This window comes from Limulus polyphemus, unplaced genomic scaffold (assembly GCF_000517525.1).
Source record: "Limulus polyphemus unplaced genomic scaffold, Limulus_polyphemus-2.1.2 Scaffold2693, whole genome shotgun sequence".
In the NCBI taxonomy this organism is placed as follows: domain Eukaryota; kingdom Metazoa; phylum Arthropoda; class Merostomata; order Xiphosura; family Limulidae; genus Limulus; species Limulus polyphemus.
In genome coordinates this window covers 113,049-129,310 of record NW_013668303.1, presented here as the reverse complement: position 1 = coordinate 129,310, position 16,262 = coordinate 113,049, and the positions used below count along the sequence as shown (strand labels likewise).

The window sequence follows — 16,262 nt, the reverse complement described above, 5'->3', positions numbered from 1 at the left end:
TCTAACCCAAGGCAACACACTTGTGAAATTGCACGTCTCTCATGAAACAACACATAAACATTTAAGGAATATGGGAAAACCCCATAAAGAAGGTGTTTGGGTGCCTCACGAACTCTCCGATGATACATCGTTTCCAACGTGTGAACGTTGCTTCGTCTCTTCTGGCGCGTAGTGCGCGTGAACCATTTTTTGGACAGAACTGTCACCGGTGATGAAAAATGGATTCTCTATGCGAATATTAAACGCCAAAAGGCTCAGTCCTAGATAAAAACCATTTCTGACCCCAAAACCTGGACTTCATCCACAGAAAGTGATGCTTTGCGTTTGGTGCGACATCAAAGGAGTAATTCATTTCGAACTCCTCAATCCACAGCGAACGGTCAATGCAGAGATCTATAGTCAGCAATTAAATGTTTAAATCAAGTCCTTCACTCGTCAATCGGAAAGGTGTTCTTCTTCTCCACGACAATGTTCGTCCACATGTGGCACGTTTGACGCAACACAATATTATAGAGTTGGGTTGGGAAATTCTCCCCCACCCACCATATTCTCCAGATATGGCACCATCAGATTACCATCTTTTTCGTTCGCTGCAACACCATCTTAATGGGAAAACGTATGCAAATATGGAAGGTGTTAAAGAGAATATTGACATGTTTTTTTGCTTTAAAGCCAAGTAATTATTTTAATCAGGGCAATAACAACCTGATTGTAAGATGGAAAAGCATTATCGATAAGAATGGAGACTATTTGAATTAATAAATGTTTTATTTTCATATACAAGTTGTTCGGTTTACTAACTTTGTTCTAACCGTTCCTTAGAAGTATTTTTCTTTTAATAATGGTACGTACATGCCAATGGTGCATGATTAACCAAACGTGACATTGGCTGGATTAACTTAACTTGAAACATTAATATTATCTCGGTTAAATTGCATCTTTGTTTGTAAATAAATCAGACTTCTTTTAAATTGATCCGACTCTTAAAGGTAATGATAAAAAATAAATGGTATCTTTTAAAACTAGCTTAATGGTTAGTTTGGTAAATATAATTCACCAAATATTGACGTCAAATGTTTTGTTCTTTTATTTAAAATGGATAATAAGCTGATTGTAAAGATGATCGTCTCGCAATTTCAGTTCGAATACCCGTCACCGAACGTACTCGTCTTAAATGGTTGCCGACTGAGCCAGCAACCCGGGTGTAAAAATTCTTAGTTTACAAAATTGCAGGCCGACTTCAGATTAGTTGGGATTAAAGTCGTTAAAGAAAAAAAAAGGAAAAACAAAAAACAATAAGTAAGTATCCCATTTAATGGGATACCAGAAAGTTAGGTAACCCCTAGAGTATCGGGATTGCGTGAGGTTTCATTGTTTCATGAAATGTTTCATATGACATCAAACAAACGATAAAAGACCAAAGTATTATAAGGCGTTTTTATGAACGGCTTTCTGCGTGATAAACTTTCATGAAATTGATAAAATACACGAATTATGAACATTAATTATTACCACAAAAACAGTCTACTCTGTTTTTTATACCATTAACTCTTGTTATCCTTGGAACTTTAAAACTAGGAGGGAAATTAGAACCAAAAAAATTCAGATACTGATGTGAAATATTAGTTGTGGAAATTATGCTCTTTAAAATCAATAACATACCCAATCCCAAATGTTCACGACCTGGACTAATACAAGATACGTTGGTGGGCTCTTTCCTAATCGCCACTGAGGTGCCAGGGTAGTTTCCTGACCAGACACGTGACGAGGACGCAGTGGTCGCAGCACCCCAAGGATAAACAGCAGTGTAAGGGTTATAGAGACCATACCCTGCAGCTCTTGCAAATTCAGCCGTGGCTCGTTCAACTGCTCTGTTTCTTAGTATACGATTAATGGAACTCACACTAGGTGCTGTGTTATTGACGCAAACACCTATACAGGAAACATTCAAAGAGAAATATCATAAGTAAATAAGATTTTTTCAGCCATATTTAAAGTTTGTCACTCATATTATGACAATTTATGGTAAAAATATCACCACAGATACGTGGCCACTGAAGGAGAGGGGACATATTTAAAAATTATTTTCTTACCTGTGGCAAACTCGGTAACTTGCCTTTTAGGTATCAAAGGTAATTTGTGTTACTGAAGGTATTGGTAGATTATGTACCACAAGAAGAGTAACTGTACACTTTCTTTATCGATAATTACTGTATCGAAATAACTACTAGAGTTGAGTCTATTTGACCCGAAGTGATTTAATTTTGTTAATAACTAATTTTCGTATTTCTAATAATGTTGTAAATATTACTTTGTGTATTTCCGTAAATTATTAGAAACTCTTTCTAAGCAAATTATAACTTATTTGGGGCCTGAGAGACCTAATGAAAAATGATCCTAGTGATTAAGGCTTAATACTTTTGCAAACAGAGTAAAATTCGGTTAAGTGGTTTAGATCTGTTAGATTAATTCCTACAATAATTGTAAGGCACAATTCCTCTCTTGCTTTTGTATAACTGTTTAAAAGGTTTATTTTATTTGTGTAGTTAGTTTAAAATGTATGTTTTGTAATAAATAAAATCAAAGGTTTGTTCTTCTCATAAACAAAACGTTTCACCAATTTCAAATAGAAATATATTTACTTAAGCTAATCACTATATGTATTATAATATAATTATTTATAGCAGCCACTCAAAAATATATTTACTTAAGCTAATCACTATATGTATTATAATATAATTATTTATACTAATCACTTAAAAATATATTTACTTCAGCTAATCACTATATGTATTATAATATAATTATTTATACTAATCACTCAAAAATATATTTACTTAAGCTAATCACTATATGTATTATAATATAATTATTTATACCAGCCACTCAAAAACATAGTTACTTAAGCTAATCACTATATATGTATTATAACATAATTATTTATACTAACCACTCAAAAACATATTTACTTAAGCTAATCACTATATGTATTATAACATAATTATTTATACTATCCACTCAAAAACTTGTCTTCTAATATATTTACTTCAGCTAATCACTATATATGTATTATAACATAATTATTTATACTATCCACTCAAAAACTTCTCTTCTAATATATTTACTTAAGCTAATCACTAACTAATTGTCTTATTTACGTATTTCAGCTAAACACTCACTAGGTGTCTATTAATATGCTTATTTTCGGTAACGTTTCATAATATATTTTATAATTTATTTGTTTCAAATGAGTACCAACTAAATGTCCTTAAATATACGTCTTTTATCTATGTACTTACGAAGAGTCTTTTAGTATACTTATTTTAGCTAAATACCCATTAAATGTCTTCGGATTTACTTGCTTAAGATAAATGTTGAGTCTGCTAATATTCTTACGTTAGCTAAATATTAAGTAAGTATTTTCAAAAATACTTGTTTTCGGTAAATTAACACTGCTTCCAAGTTTACTTGTTTCAGAAGAAATTGACATAATATTTGTCAATTTCAATTTGGTACTGACTAGTACAATTATTTCCGATCATGTACCTTCTGATATACTTATTTAGATTAAACACTCCCTCACTGTCTTGTAATAAACTATTTCAACTAAACAATAAACACGTATCTCCCAATACACTTATTTAAACAAACCACTAATTAAATATATTTTAATTCACTAACTGTAAGAGTATTCTAGTTTATTTGTTTGCTAAACACCAACTACATGTCTTCTAATTTACTTATTTCAGTAAAACTTTCATTAGATGACATATAACAATTAAACTCTTAGTAGATGACATATAATACATATATTTCAGCTAAACTTTCACTATATGACATATAACACATTTATTTCAGTTCAACTCTCACTAGATGACATATAACATATTTATTTCAGCTAGATGTCATATAACACACTTATTTTTGATAATCTCTCTAGATTGCATAAACATATTTCTAGTAAACTCTCACTAAATTAAATATAACTTACTTATTTCAGTTAAAATCCCACTAGATGACATATAACGTATTTATTTAAATTAAACGCTCAGTAGATGACATATAACATATATTTGTCAGCTAAACTCTCACTAGATGACATATAACATATATATTTCAGTTAAACTCTCACTAGATGACATATAAATGAACAAAAACCATATAACCCGAAAGCTTTCAATAATGGACTTTTCTTCTTCAGTTTGCCCCTGAAAAAAGAGAGGTCTATCATGATGACAAAACCTTGTCGAAACGTTGTACATTTGCTGTTATGTTAAACTTATATTAAAGTTTTTCTTCATTATCTATTCAAGCCATCTCCAGCCATTATTAGTCTCAAAGTGGGTTCCTCGTCATCAAATATAGCATACTTATTTCATCTAAGCATTCATTAAAGGACATATAACATAGTTATTTCAGATAAATTGTCACTAGATGATATATAACATACTTATTTTAGCTAAACCCTCACTAGATGACATATAACATATTTGTTTCTGATAAACTTTCACTAGATGACATATACATACTTGTTTCTGGTAAACTCTCAACAAATTATATATAACATACGTATTTCTGATAAACACTCACTAGATGACATAAAATAACGTATTTCTGGTAAACTCTGACTAGATGACATTTACTTATTTCAGCTAAACTCTCACTAGATGGCATATAACACATTTATTTCATCTAAACTCTCACTAGATGACATATAACATATTTATTTCAGCTAAACTCTCACTAGATGACATATAACATATTTATTTGAGCTGAACTCACATTAGGTGACATATAACATACGAATCTCTGATAAACACTCACTAGATGACATAAAATAACTTATTTCTGGTAAACTCTGACTAGATGACATAAAATAACTTATTTCTGGTAAACTCTGAGTAGATGACATTTACTTATTTCAGCTAAACTCTGACTAGATGACATTTACTTATTTCAGCTAAACATTCACTAGATGACATTTACTTATTTCAGCTAAACTTTCACTATATGACATATAACGTATTTATTTCAGCTAAACTCTCTCTAGATGACATGTAACATACGTATTTCTAATAAATTTTCCATAAATACCTCTTACTATATTTATTTCAGCTAAACTCTTTCTAAGTTCATTTTAATATACTTATTTCAACAGAATACTCATTACGTATTTCCTAACATACATAAATTCTAAGTAAGTTTCGTTTATTTCCTTGTTTATTATGAATTCTGAGTCATTTAATATACATGTATTAAGTAAGTACTTACTGAGGGTTTTCTATTATCAATATTTCAGCTAATTACCTATAAAATGAGAGCTAATATACTTGTTTTAAATATATAGTAATTAAGTGTATTTTAATAAACGTATATCAATTAAACATTCAAATAGTGAAACATGCACTGCTTGTGTTCTAATTTACTTATTTCTGCTAAACACTGACACTAATTGACGTGTAACATATCTATTTCAGCTAAACATCCAATAAGTGTCTTCAATTGTATTAATATGAGATAAACATCTGCGTAAGGATTCTCGTGTGCGTCTAGCGAGCATACAGCTGGTTTCTTCTACACCTATCTGATCGCAGTTTTACAAATACTATAATAAATTAAACAATCAGATGTACAAATGTAGTGGCTAATAACATAATAGGCTGATTCAGAATCCTTAACAATCTTTTTTAATCAATGTAAAGGTTAGTTTTGCATATGTTCTTCTGACAGTTCTACATACCTTCTTATGTATCACATGATGGATGCATGTTGTTCGGAAGCTGACTATGGGTGAGTAAATCTTTAATCTTGTTGTCTCGTTTATAAGAAATTATATGCTTATTATGGAACATGTGACTGACGGTACTGTTCTTTGTTATAATGTGAGAGTTTTGAAACAATATAGGAGTGATTTATATGGTGAATGTTGGTTCAGTGGGAAGTATAAGAGATGTATTGGAGTGACGTATGAAAGGATTTAACGAACTGAAGAAAAGATCAGTTTCATCATTAGCTTATGTAGCTATCTAAGAACATCATAAATATATCTACAATACAAGAATGTGATAGCACCTGTGTACTTAAGATACATGAAATCTTCAACTTAACCAACAAAGCAGCTAACATAGAAAGAATCCATTTTGATTTCCATGGCTTTAAGTCAAAATTTGCAATTTTTAAGTCCTCAATGGTGTCCTGAAAGTAAGTAGAGAATTAATATATTAAGGAGTTAGGACGGAATCAAGGTGTAATTAGGGAGTTGATAAACTAATATGTTAGTATGGAATCGAGGTGTAAGTAGGGAGTTCATGAACAAAGGAGATAGGATGAGATCAAGGTGTAAGTTGGGAGTTGATGAAATAAAAGAGTTAGAATAGGATCGGGATGTAATTACGGAGTTGATAAACTAACGAGTTAGTATGGGATCGAGATAACAAGAAATGAGTCCAGTAGGACAGATGCATATCGAAATTATGGGTCTATCACGATCATATGGGTTATGTATTTCAAGAAGAAGATAGAATACAGAAAGTTTAGGCTATTTTACAATTAATTTCTTAACTTCATTATTTCTTATCAATATTTCTATCGTGGCACAGTAAATCTGTTGATGTTCATCTCGGGGTTTTTATCACAGGTAGCATGGGACGATTGGTCCAATAGTTTCGGTGAACCTCCTGAACACAAAATTATATCTTCCAAATAAACACCACTCCTTTTTTTATTAAAATGTTCTCAGGGAAACGAAGAGCATGCAGAGGTTTCTAAAAGATGGAGCAGTTGTTAATTCCAAGTTGTAAATTTACTTTCACCATTTTTCTCTGCAATAATCGAAAGAAACGAATTTCCCATGTTGGGATTTCCGTGTGTTGGTTTGTTTCTGTAGCTCAGAGATAAATGACTTACTTGTGTTCAAAGTTGGTCCTAGGTTGGGATGTCCATGTGTTGTTTGTTTCTGTAGCTCAGAGATAAATGATTTACTTGTGTTCAAAGTTGATCCTAGGTTGGGATTTCCGTGTGTTGGTTTGTTTCTGTAGCTCAGAGATAAATGACTTACTTGTGTTCAATACTGGTTTCAGGTTGGGATGTCCATGTGTTGGTTTGTTTCTGTAACTCAGAGAGAAATGACTTAGTTGTGTTCGAGGCTGGTCTCAGGTTCGGATGTCCATGTGTTGGTTTGTTTCTGTAGCTCAGTAAAAAATGACTTAGTTGTATTCGAGGCTGGTCTCAGGTTGGGATGTAGGGGTTTAGTGTCTTAACTGATCTGTAGGTGAAGTGTATAAATTTACTTGAAGATGCAAACGGCGAAAAATATGCTAGAGTTCCTATTCTGTATTGAACTCGTTTACAAGTTTCACAATGGGAACACAATTCAGGCCTTTAATTAGAATTTATAACTCACTATTCGTTTAATGTGTGCCAGGAAGGATTTTGACAACAGAACTAGGTGGTGGATTCTTTAGTAGATCTTCATAGCTGTTGTATGATGATGATGGTCCTACATTCTGATGAAGATTAAAATCTCTCATCCTATACATAGAGATAAGATTTGTGATTTTTTTTTAGGTTTTATCTGTACGTTATCTGGACATTACAAATAGACGGATATATATATATATATAGCTACTTACATTTTCAATCCAGTCATCTTATATAATCAAGAGAAACATCCCAAAATCACAATTCACCAGGTTACATACGTTCTGCAGTAATGACCAGTATTATAATAACACATCTATTGAGCTGTTCCGTTTTATCGAGAAACTTAGCTACCCCACTTCTCTTCTTGCCCCCAGTGGCACAGCGGTATGTCTGCGGACTTACAACGCTAGAAACCGGTTTCAATACCCGTGGTGGGCAGAGCACAGATAGCCCATTGTGTAGCTTTGTACTTAATAACAAACAAACAAAAACTTCTCTTCTTTATTACACCTACGATAACCTCATATAAAACATACAAACAACAAACGTTCCAATTCAACTCTTCAACGACCGCCTAGCTTAAACCACACGAGTAACAATAACACAAACACAATGGACAACATAGAGACACGTGTCCAATCTCGCTTCATTCAACACACTTCTACTGTGTCACTGGTCATACGCGCTTCCCTTATACTTACGTACCAACCATTCAACACAAAAATAACTCTTATATCGCTCGACAACTGTCACACCAGTCATATGTATCACAATAAACTTCTAATTTCCTATAAAGAAGACATTAACATTGAAGATTTACTCATCCATAGTCACCTTCCGAACAACATACAACCAACATGTGGCACGTACAGTTGTCAGAGTAAATGCAACGCTTATCTTTACATTGACCATAAATAATTTGTTAAGGGCCCTACGTTAGCCTATTCTGTTAATAGCCATTCCACTTGTACATCTAAATGTTTAATTTATTATATTATTTGTAAAACTGCGAACAAATATGCGTAGAAAAAAACCCAGCCGTATTGTCGCTGGACGCACACGAGAATCCTTACGTAGCATTTCAATCAAAGATCAAGATAAGTCTGTAGCTCGACAATTTGACAAACCTGGTCATTCCATTGACCACGTTAAAGTACTTGCCCTACGACGTGCTCCCTCCAACAACAATCAAATAATCATTATCGAAAAAGAAGTAATTTTTAAAATTAGTTTCTATACGTCCTTTTGTTATTAACGAACGGTTCAGTTTTTATAATTTTTCAACAAATCTTCTTTTATTTTTTAATTATTTCAGTTACTTTGAATATTTTTACACTCGTTCTTATTAACTGTTTTATTTCTTTGTTGTATAATTAATCTTTATTATTTCCTTATTTGTTAACAACATCTCGTCACTATTTCCTTTAGTTTTGTAATATTGTCATTACTTTATTGTTTAAGCCTCATTAAATTCTGATTTCGTGTATTTTCCTTTTGTACATTGTTTCCTTTAAAAACGTCCTGTAGTAGAACCATTTTAGACATGATGTATTATCTCGAGGTTTACCTTTGATGTTGGACATTGTTATTAGTGAAAGTTATGCTGTCCGTATTGATCGTATTTTTAGCTATTTTAATTCTATTCAATTTTTTACCCTCGTCTTAAATAAATAAAACTTGACACGTTTTGGTCTACTCTGTTATTTTTTTACATTAATAGACTTTTTGGCGCATATAGCCCTGGTGCTTTGCGTCGTTAAACCTAAACAACCAAATCACTTAACCAATAAGTTTGTTTCTGGCTTGAAAAAGAGTGTCTGCTCAAAACGTCGTCAAGGAAATAAAAACGAAACTAAATATTTTATGGTGATATATCTTCCAACAATCTAATGACTATCTTCTGAACGAAACTAAATATTTCATAGTGATATATCTTCCAACAATCTAATGACTATCTTCTGGACGAAACTAAATATTTTATGGTGATATATCTTCCAACAATCTAATGACTATCTTCTGGACGAAACTAAATATTTTATGGTGATATATCTTCCAACAATCTAATGACTATCTTCTGAACGAAACTAAATATTTTATGGTGATATATCTTCCAACAATCTAATGACTATCTTCTGAACGAAACTAAATATTTTATGGTGATATATTTTCCAACAATCTAATGACTATCTTCTGAACGAAACTAAATATTTTATAGTGATATATCTTCCAACAATCTAATGACTATCTTCTGAACGAAACTAAATATTTTATGATGATATATCTTCCAACAATCTAATGACTATCTTCTGGACGAAACTAAATATTTTATGGTGATATATCTTCCAACAATCTAATGACTATCTTCTGATATACTAACTTCAACTAAATACTCACTACCTGGACTCAAATATAATGTAATTTACTTGTTTTAGAGCCTCATTCTGTGCTTGGTATTATAAATGGCTAAATAATCCCTGAGTGTTCCTGAAAAAATATTCATTTGTCTTGACTTATTTGGTTTCTTTACATCTTATTCAAAATAGTAATGCATATCATAACATAAGTAGTGTAATGTAAAGATATAGGCAAAGACTAAAAGGTTTTATATCTGTTTATTGAAAAATATAGTCATTGGATTATAGCTTGCTTCCTTAGTTTAAAAACACTAGCTGGTACCGGTTTACAATAACGCATAACATGAAAAAAAAGAACATTAAAAAGTGACATGTCTGATGATACCTATCACCATTTTCATGCAGGATTTTATGTTCAAAATTGTTCTATAACTATTAACTAACGAAATTTAAGAATAAATGCAAGACTGTGATAGACTTCACATAATGTTTAGAGTGTACTTATCATAATATAGTATGGTGAGCATACTCACATATGAAACCTGGCGGAGACAACTTGCACTGTTGGATAACTCAGTAGTAGAGCACTGTTGACCAGAGGACTCGAGTTCAGGTTTTTGTTTTCATAATAAGAGTTTATATTACAAATGTACTCTCGTTGTCCCTAAATGTAATTTATTATATTACCGATAGATACCAGTAATATTATGTTTACTAACCACGATCCGCAAAACATTTGCAACAGTTTTCATGTCCTTCGCTCGAACTTTCCTTATTCTGTCATTTTTACGCACAGTATTTAATATATACTTTTTTGCAGGCATAATGTGTTAGATCAATAAATCCTAGTCTATTAAAAAACTACGCGGTCAGACAAACACACTCACGTACCCGTAATTCTATTCAATAAAACTACACGTAAAGTAAACAATAAAGTATAGTAATTGTATTTATCATAGTGTACAGAGTATGAAACAGTTATGAGCGTTCAGTGTATGACAAAGTTTTACGAGTTCAAACAAAGAAACTAACAAATACGAAGAATAAAAACCCGTACTAAATAAAAAAGTAGCTAAGAGGTGTTATATTAGTCTATGAAACGAACCGAAGCTAAATTATTGCAAGTAGAGTAAATGTAAAGTTGTAATGAAGGCAAACTTAGCTGAATATGCAAAAACGTCTGAATGCGTGTTCACAAAGTGAAAAGCATGTGGTTTTTACCGAACTGCGCATGTGTATTTTAGACCAAAAAAGTCGTTAAAGCCCACAGAAATATGTTTATAATTTGGTGTAATGTTCATTTTTTTTTTCAGAAATTGCAAGTGGGTTAAGTGGTTTTGTGTAAAATACTTTGCAAATAAAAAAAATAAAGTTGAAAACAAAGCCAGTCGTCACGTGATGACAACGATATTGTTCCATCGTGTAGCATACTTGTTGCATTAAAAAGTTCGAGCAAGCAAAAAACAGATAATGTTATTCTGAATGGAAAAGCCAATATGCAATCCGGACTCCTTGGACAAAGATTTTTCTAGCAATTTGATCGAGACATTTGCGAGAAATATTCCGGACAGAAGAACAAGCAAACGCAAGCTTAATATTTATAAAGACTGAGATTTTAGTAATCTTTTCAACCTTCATGAGTTGATCTCATATTTCAGTCGCTGAAACAAAATTTACACACACAAAAAACATTTCTTCACAACAAGTTTACAACACGTGCATGGTTATTAAAATTAATAAATAATAGGAATTTTTATATTTTATCTGTAAAACTAGTGTTGATGCTAATCACTCTCCTAAATTCACTGTTATAAAACATTCTGGCACCTACGCGATCATGCGATCTGAAATGCAATTCATTTGTTATTCGTTTTACTCTCGTAAATTAACTCTTGGTACATGTGATTTTACATCTTTATCATTTCTTGACTTTTCACTTTAGTATGAACTATGAACAGCAAGGCCAGCCCACCACTGATATTGTATGTTCAAAACAAATTGTTGACAAGTTCCTGAATTATCCTCGCCTGCTCCTCTGAAAGTGGTATTTTATGAAGATATATATATTCATATATAGTCTTTCATTTATCCTTTTTTTCAGATGTACTGGATGACTTGGTTACAGAGTATGGAAAGTGCAGGGAAGATGGATGATTTGAACATTACAGCCCTCTAACGAAGCCACTTGCTATGGACTACGCAGCACGGTCTTCAGATAGAGCATGACCTTATGTGGCCACGTGGAATAGAATGACGTGACGAGGTTCCAGAATCGTTTTAATATAACATTTCGTAATGTGTTATAAAATAGTAATCATTTTATGTAACAAACCATTGAAATATTCATTTGGCATCTAACGGATTTTGGCAAGATATGTTTGCATTAATGTTGTATTATTTCTGATTATGCGAAAATACTGACAAATGAACTAGAGTAATAATACGCAATAGAATAAAATAAACCTGGACTAATAAACTTATGTTTAGAAGTCTATGATTCTACAAACCAAAGTTGCTGTTGTGCAACCATTTCTAAACAGTGTATTTAATTACAGCGCACATCTATGTGGTGGATCAGTGTGAATTTCATGAAGGTATTTATGTTCAGTTACAAGAGAAATAAATCTGGTGGTAGATAAGATATATATATACAAAAAATAATATTCAATTATTGTAAATTTATCATACAATTATTTGTAAAATGGATAATGTATTTTTCATTTGGTAACAGCATCATTCTGTAGGGCTATCCATGGTGAATTTTCAAAAGGATGTTTAACATTACACAAAATCTACATAATGTAATCAGAGTGAAGTTTATGGTAAGAATTAACTTTCATTGCAGAGTATTTTTTTTTGAAATGATCCAGTTTGAAAATAAATAAAGCCTAATTTTTTCGGAATGTCCAGTAAGAACTTTATTATAATGTAATAGTTAATTACAATTTATCTTTACCTAACAGTCCAGTGTGAAATTTATAAAGTAGTTTATGATCAATTATAGCACAGTGCAGTCTAGGGATCTCGTGTGAAATTTATAAAGCACTATATTTTTAATTACAGCATAACTCTTGCTGATGGGCCCTTAAGCACCCATTAACTCCAAAATGTCGTCGCTATTAGAAGTAAAGGTCGACAGTAGACTGGAGGGGGCAACACATAAGACATGGAAATAATTTTACCCTTAGTTGTGGCCAATCATCTAATAATAGGATGTCGTTACTAAATAGCTAAGCTTGCAAGAAAAGTGGCTCCTTGGATAGCTTGTCGTCTTCCTTTGATATCCAGTAGCAGCTTCGTCTACCTGTTTCTGTAAAGCTTTCTGTCTGACAATCCATCACAATTTAATTACCGTCATAGCAAACATACTAAGACCGCCGCTCCGATGATGCCGGGGGGGCTAATACACTCATCTACAATAGAAAGGCGACGAGGGACTTCTACATACTTTAAGTTATTTTCCGTTTCTTGTTGTTGTTCTTTGGGTATCAATCACTGTTTGATTATAGCTTGTCCCAGAAACCACACAAAGTGACATATACTACGGCAGTTTAATAATAAAAAAATGAAGCGCGGTCTATCAAGTACGCACTAAAATTATCTTTAAAAGATGCAAGCGATTGACGTAAAGATTAGCCATTAGAGACTGGCAAGTAAATGGTGGCTGTCATGGAAATACTGATTTTAAGACGATCAGAGTATCGGTAAAATTCCTGCCTTAACAGCTGTTTGCACTCACGTCAGTCACCGACTATCTTTCCATCGTGCTAGGTAGAAACAGAATTATTCTCTGTCTTTTCTTTTCCATTATCGCTTTTCATAATCAACTTTTGCTGAAGGTTGCATATTTTATCATGATTGAGTCATGGCCAAAAATCTATCTTTTACAACGAAGAATTAGAAAATGAATGAAAACTGATGAAGTGAACTCAAGTTTTAAAATCACTACAGTCACCGTTACTTTCTGTATAAGCGTAAAACGCAAATGTCTTCTACCTTCAGAAGCCTAATTCTAGTTGATAAGGGAAGTTATGAGCTGGAAACATCTTCCTTCCTTTCAGAAGCCTAATTCCAGTTGATAAGGGAAGTTGTGAGCTGGAAACATCTTCCTTCCTTTCAGAAGCCTAATTCCAGTTGATAAGGGAAGTTGTGAGCTGGAAACATCTCATGATTTGAGAAGGAGATATCCAGACTGTTAGCAGTATGTCAACATGATATCAATCATCTGTCGACAGGTTGGTCGGGATAGGATTACCTTGTAATTCCAGTGTACGTTATATCATTGTCGATCTTTAGCTTGCTCCACTCCGAGAAAGATTTCAATATAGTGACGTAGAATTGATCTTAGTCATCTCCATGACTGGGGCTCTGGGTTGGACAGAACCAAGATATTAATAACTCTCTGATACACCCGTAGAACGTACGCATTTCGAAACTAAGTAGGTTAAAATTATTGCAGCCTGAACAAATGAAATGTGTTTAGAAAAAAAAAACAGTGTTTAACCGTTCGTTAAAAAAAACAACAAGTTAGTAAAACCCTTAACTTAAGAAAATAAGTGAGTACAAGAAAACTGTAATAATATAGACTGCGTTCTGTGACTTAAGAAGGTGAATTTTCATTTCTTTCTATAATATAAGTTTTATACTACACGTACCATAATGATTAAGATAACAACTTGCGCCTAAAGGAGAATTATACAGCTAGTAATGAGAGAGGAGAGCACAGGTGGCAAAGGTGAATTACAAATGTTTAAAATTACCGACCTATATATAAACAGTTTACATTTCAAAGTATATTTAAGTAACGTATAACAGCTGTTTTTCTTTAACAGATTATTTAATACGACAGCTCAAATAAAAATAATAGTTTATAAACATTAAGAGCATGGTCTCCTTCAGCCTTTGTATGTAAATAAAACAAAACTATCATTTGTTATAATTGCTAAACTTTTCTATATTCCAGTTGTTCAGCAGGCAGTTATATGGCATGCAGTCAGGCATGACGTACTTTTCATACCATACACAAAGTACGCAAGAGTTGTCTTTTTTCTCTCAAGATAATAACTTAGAAGTTTATATTCAAATAACAGCGAAAATTAAAAGTCGCCTTGACATTTTCAGGGGTGTAACGAAAAATATTTGATCGGGTTAATAAGTTTTCAAGTAACACATTGTCTATCACCAGCAAGGAAACATGTAAACTTCAAAACAAAAAAAAACAAAAAAAAGAATAGAATAGAATAACTAAAGAAAAGTATTTATGATTGTGTATTGTTGGAGTAGTTGCACAATCAACAAACATCTCAAAGACTGATCATTTGGATTTTTATAGTAATAATCGTCAACAATGATCAAAATTAGAAAATTTTAAACCCATAGTTCCTGTTTAAATCTAAGTTTAAAATCATTTCAAAACATTTCTAAAATCGCAACCTCTTAAAACAAACTAACAGATTGCTATTTAGGAAAGAGAATACACGTATAGTCCTCACTGTCTGACTATAAGACAATTTTAGTATTAGCATGACGCTTATAATTTAATATCCAGTTTTTACACTCACGTGTTTTTAACATAAAAAAAAGTGTTGAAACGCACAATGAATTTCATTCCATGGATTACCTACAAAGAAAGCATTAAACATACTAACTTAAAGTTATTATTATTGTTTTAATGGTGATTAGCTAATCGGACTATAAAGTGTAACACAGAATTTTCAGTTTTAATATCTTGTGTGTATACAACTTCTCATGTTTTCCCCTTCTGCACTTTGAAATATACTTTTTGAAAATAGCTTGACCTTAAACACTACCAACAGCTTCAAAGAACATAGAAATAGTCTTGCTTGTAGCATTTGTAGCCTCGTAAAAAATATATTATTTGACAAGATTATAAATAGTTGATTATAATCATATACATCAAATGCTCTAGCATCAAACGTAAAAGTCAAATATAGATGCGTCGATAGACAATTCCTCAACTAAACCTGCCGTGACAGACTTATATAGATGCTTCGATAGACTGTTTCTCAGCTAATACTGCCATGGCAGACTTATATAGATGCGTCAATAGACAGTTCCTAAACTAAACCTTCCGTGGCAGACTTATATAGATGCTTCGATAGACTGTTTCTCAGCTAATACTGCCATGGCAGACTTATATAGATGCGTCGATAGACAGTTTCTCAGCTAAACCTGTCGTGACAGACTTATATAGATGCTTCGATAGACTGTTCCTCAACTAAACCTGTCGTGACAGACTTATATAGATGCTTCGATAGACTGTTTCTCAGCTAATACTGCCATGGCAGACTTATATAGATGCGTCGATAGACAGTTTCTCAGCTAAAACTACCATGGCAGAATTACACAGATGCGTCGATAGACAGTTCCTCAACTAAACCTTCCGTGGCAGACTTATATAGATGCGTCGATAGACAGTTTCTCAGCTAAAACTGAAATGGCAGAATTATACAGATGCATCGATAC

General features: G+C 32.5%; 1 protein-coding gene across 5 annotated transcripts in view; it reads right to left on the bottom strand.

Annotated features, from left to right (window-relative positions):
- Positions 1 to 16,262, bottom strand: part of LOC106467652 (paired box protein Pax-6-like) — a 61,507-nt gene that overhangs the window by 3,758 nt on the left and 41,487 nt on the right. For all 5 annotated transcript variants that reach the window (XM_022395850.1, XM_022395847.1, XM_022395851.1 and 2 more), the window contains one exon: positions 1,663 to 1,932. In XM_022395850.1, coding sequence (XP_022251558.1) covers positions 1,663 to 1,932 — 270 coding nt within the window. The remainder of the gene's footprint in view (positions 1 to 1,662; positions 1,933 to 16,262) is intronic.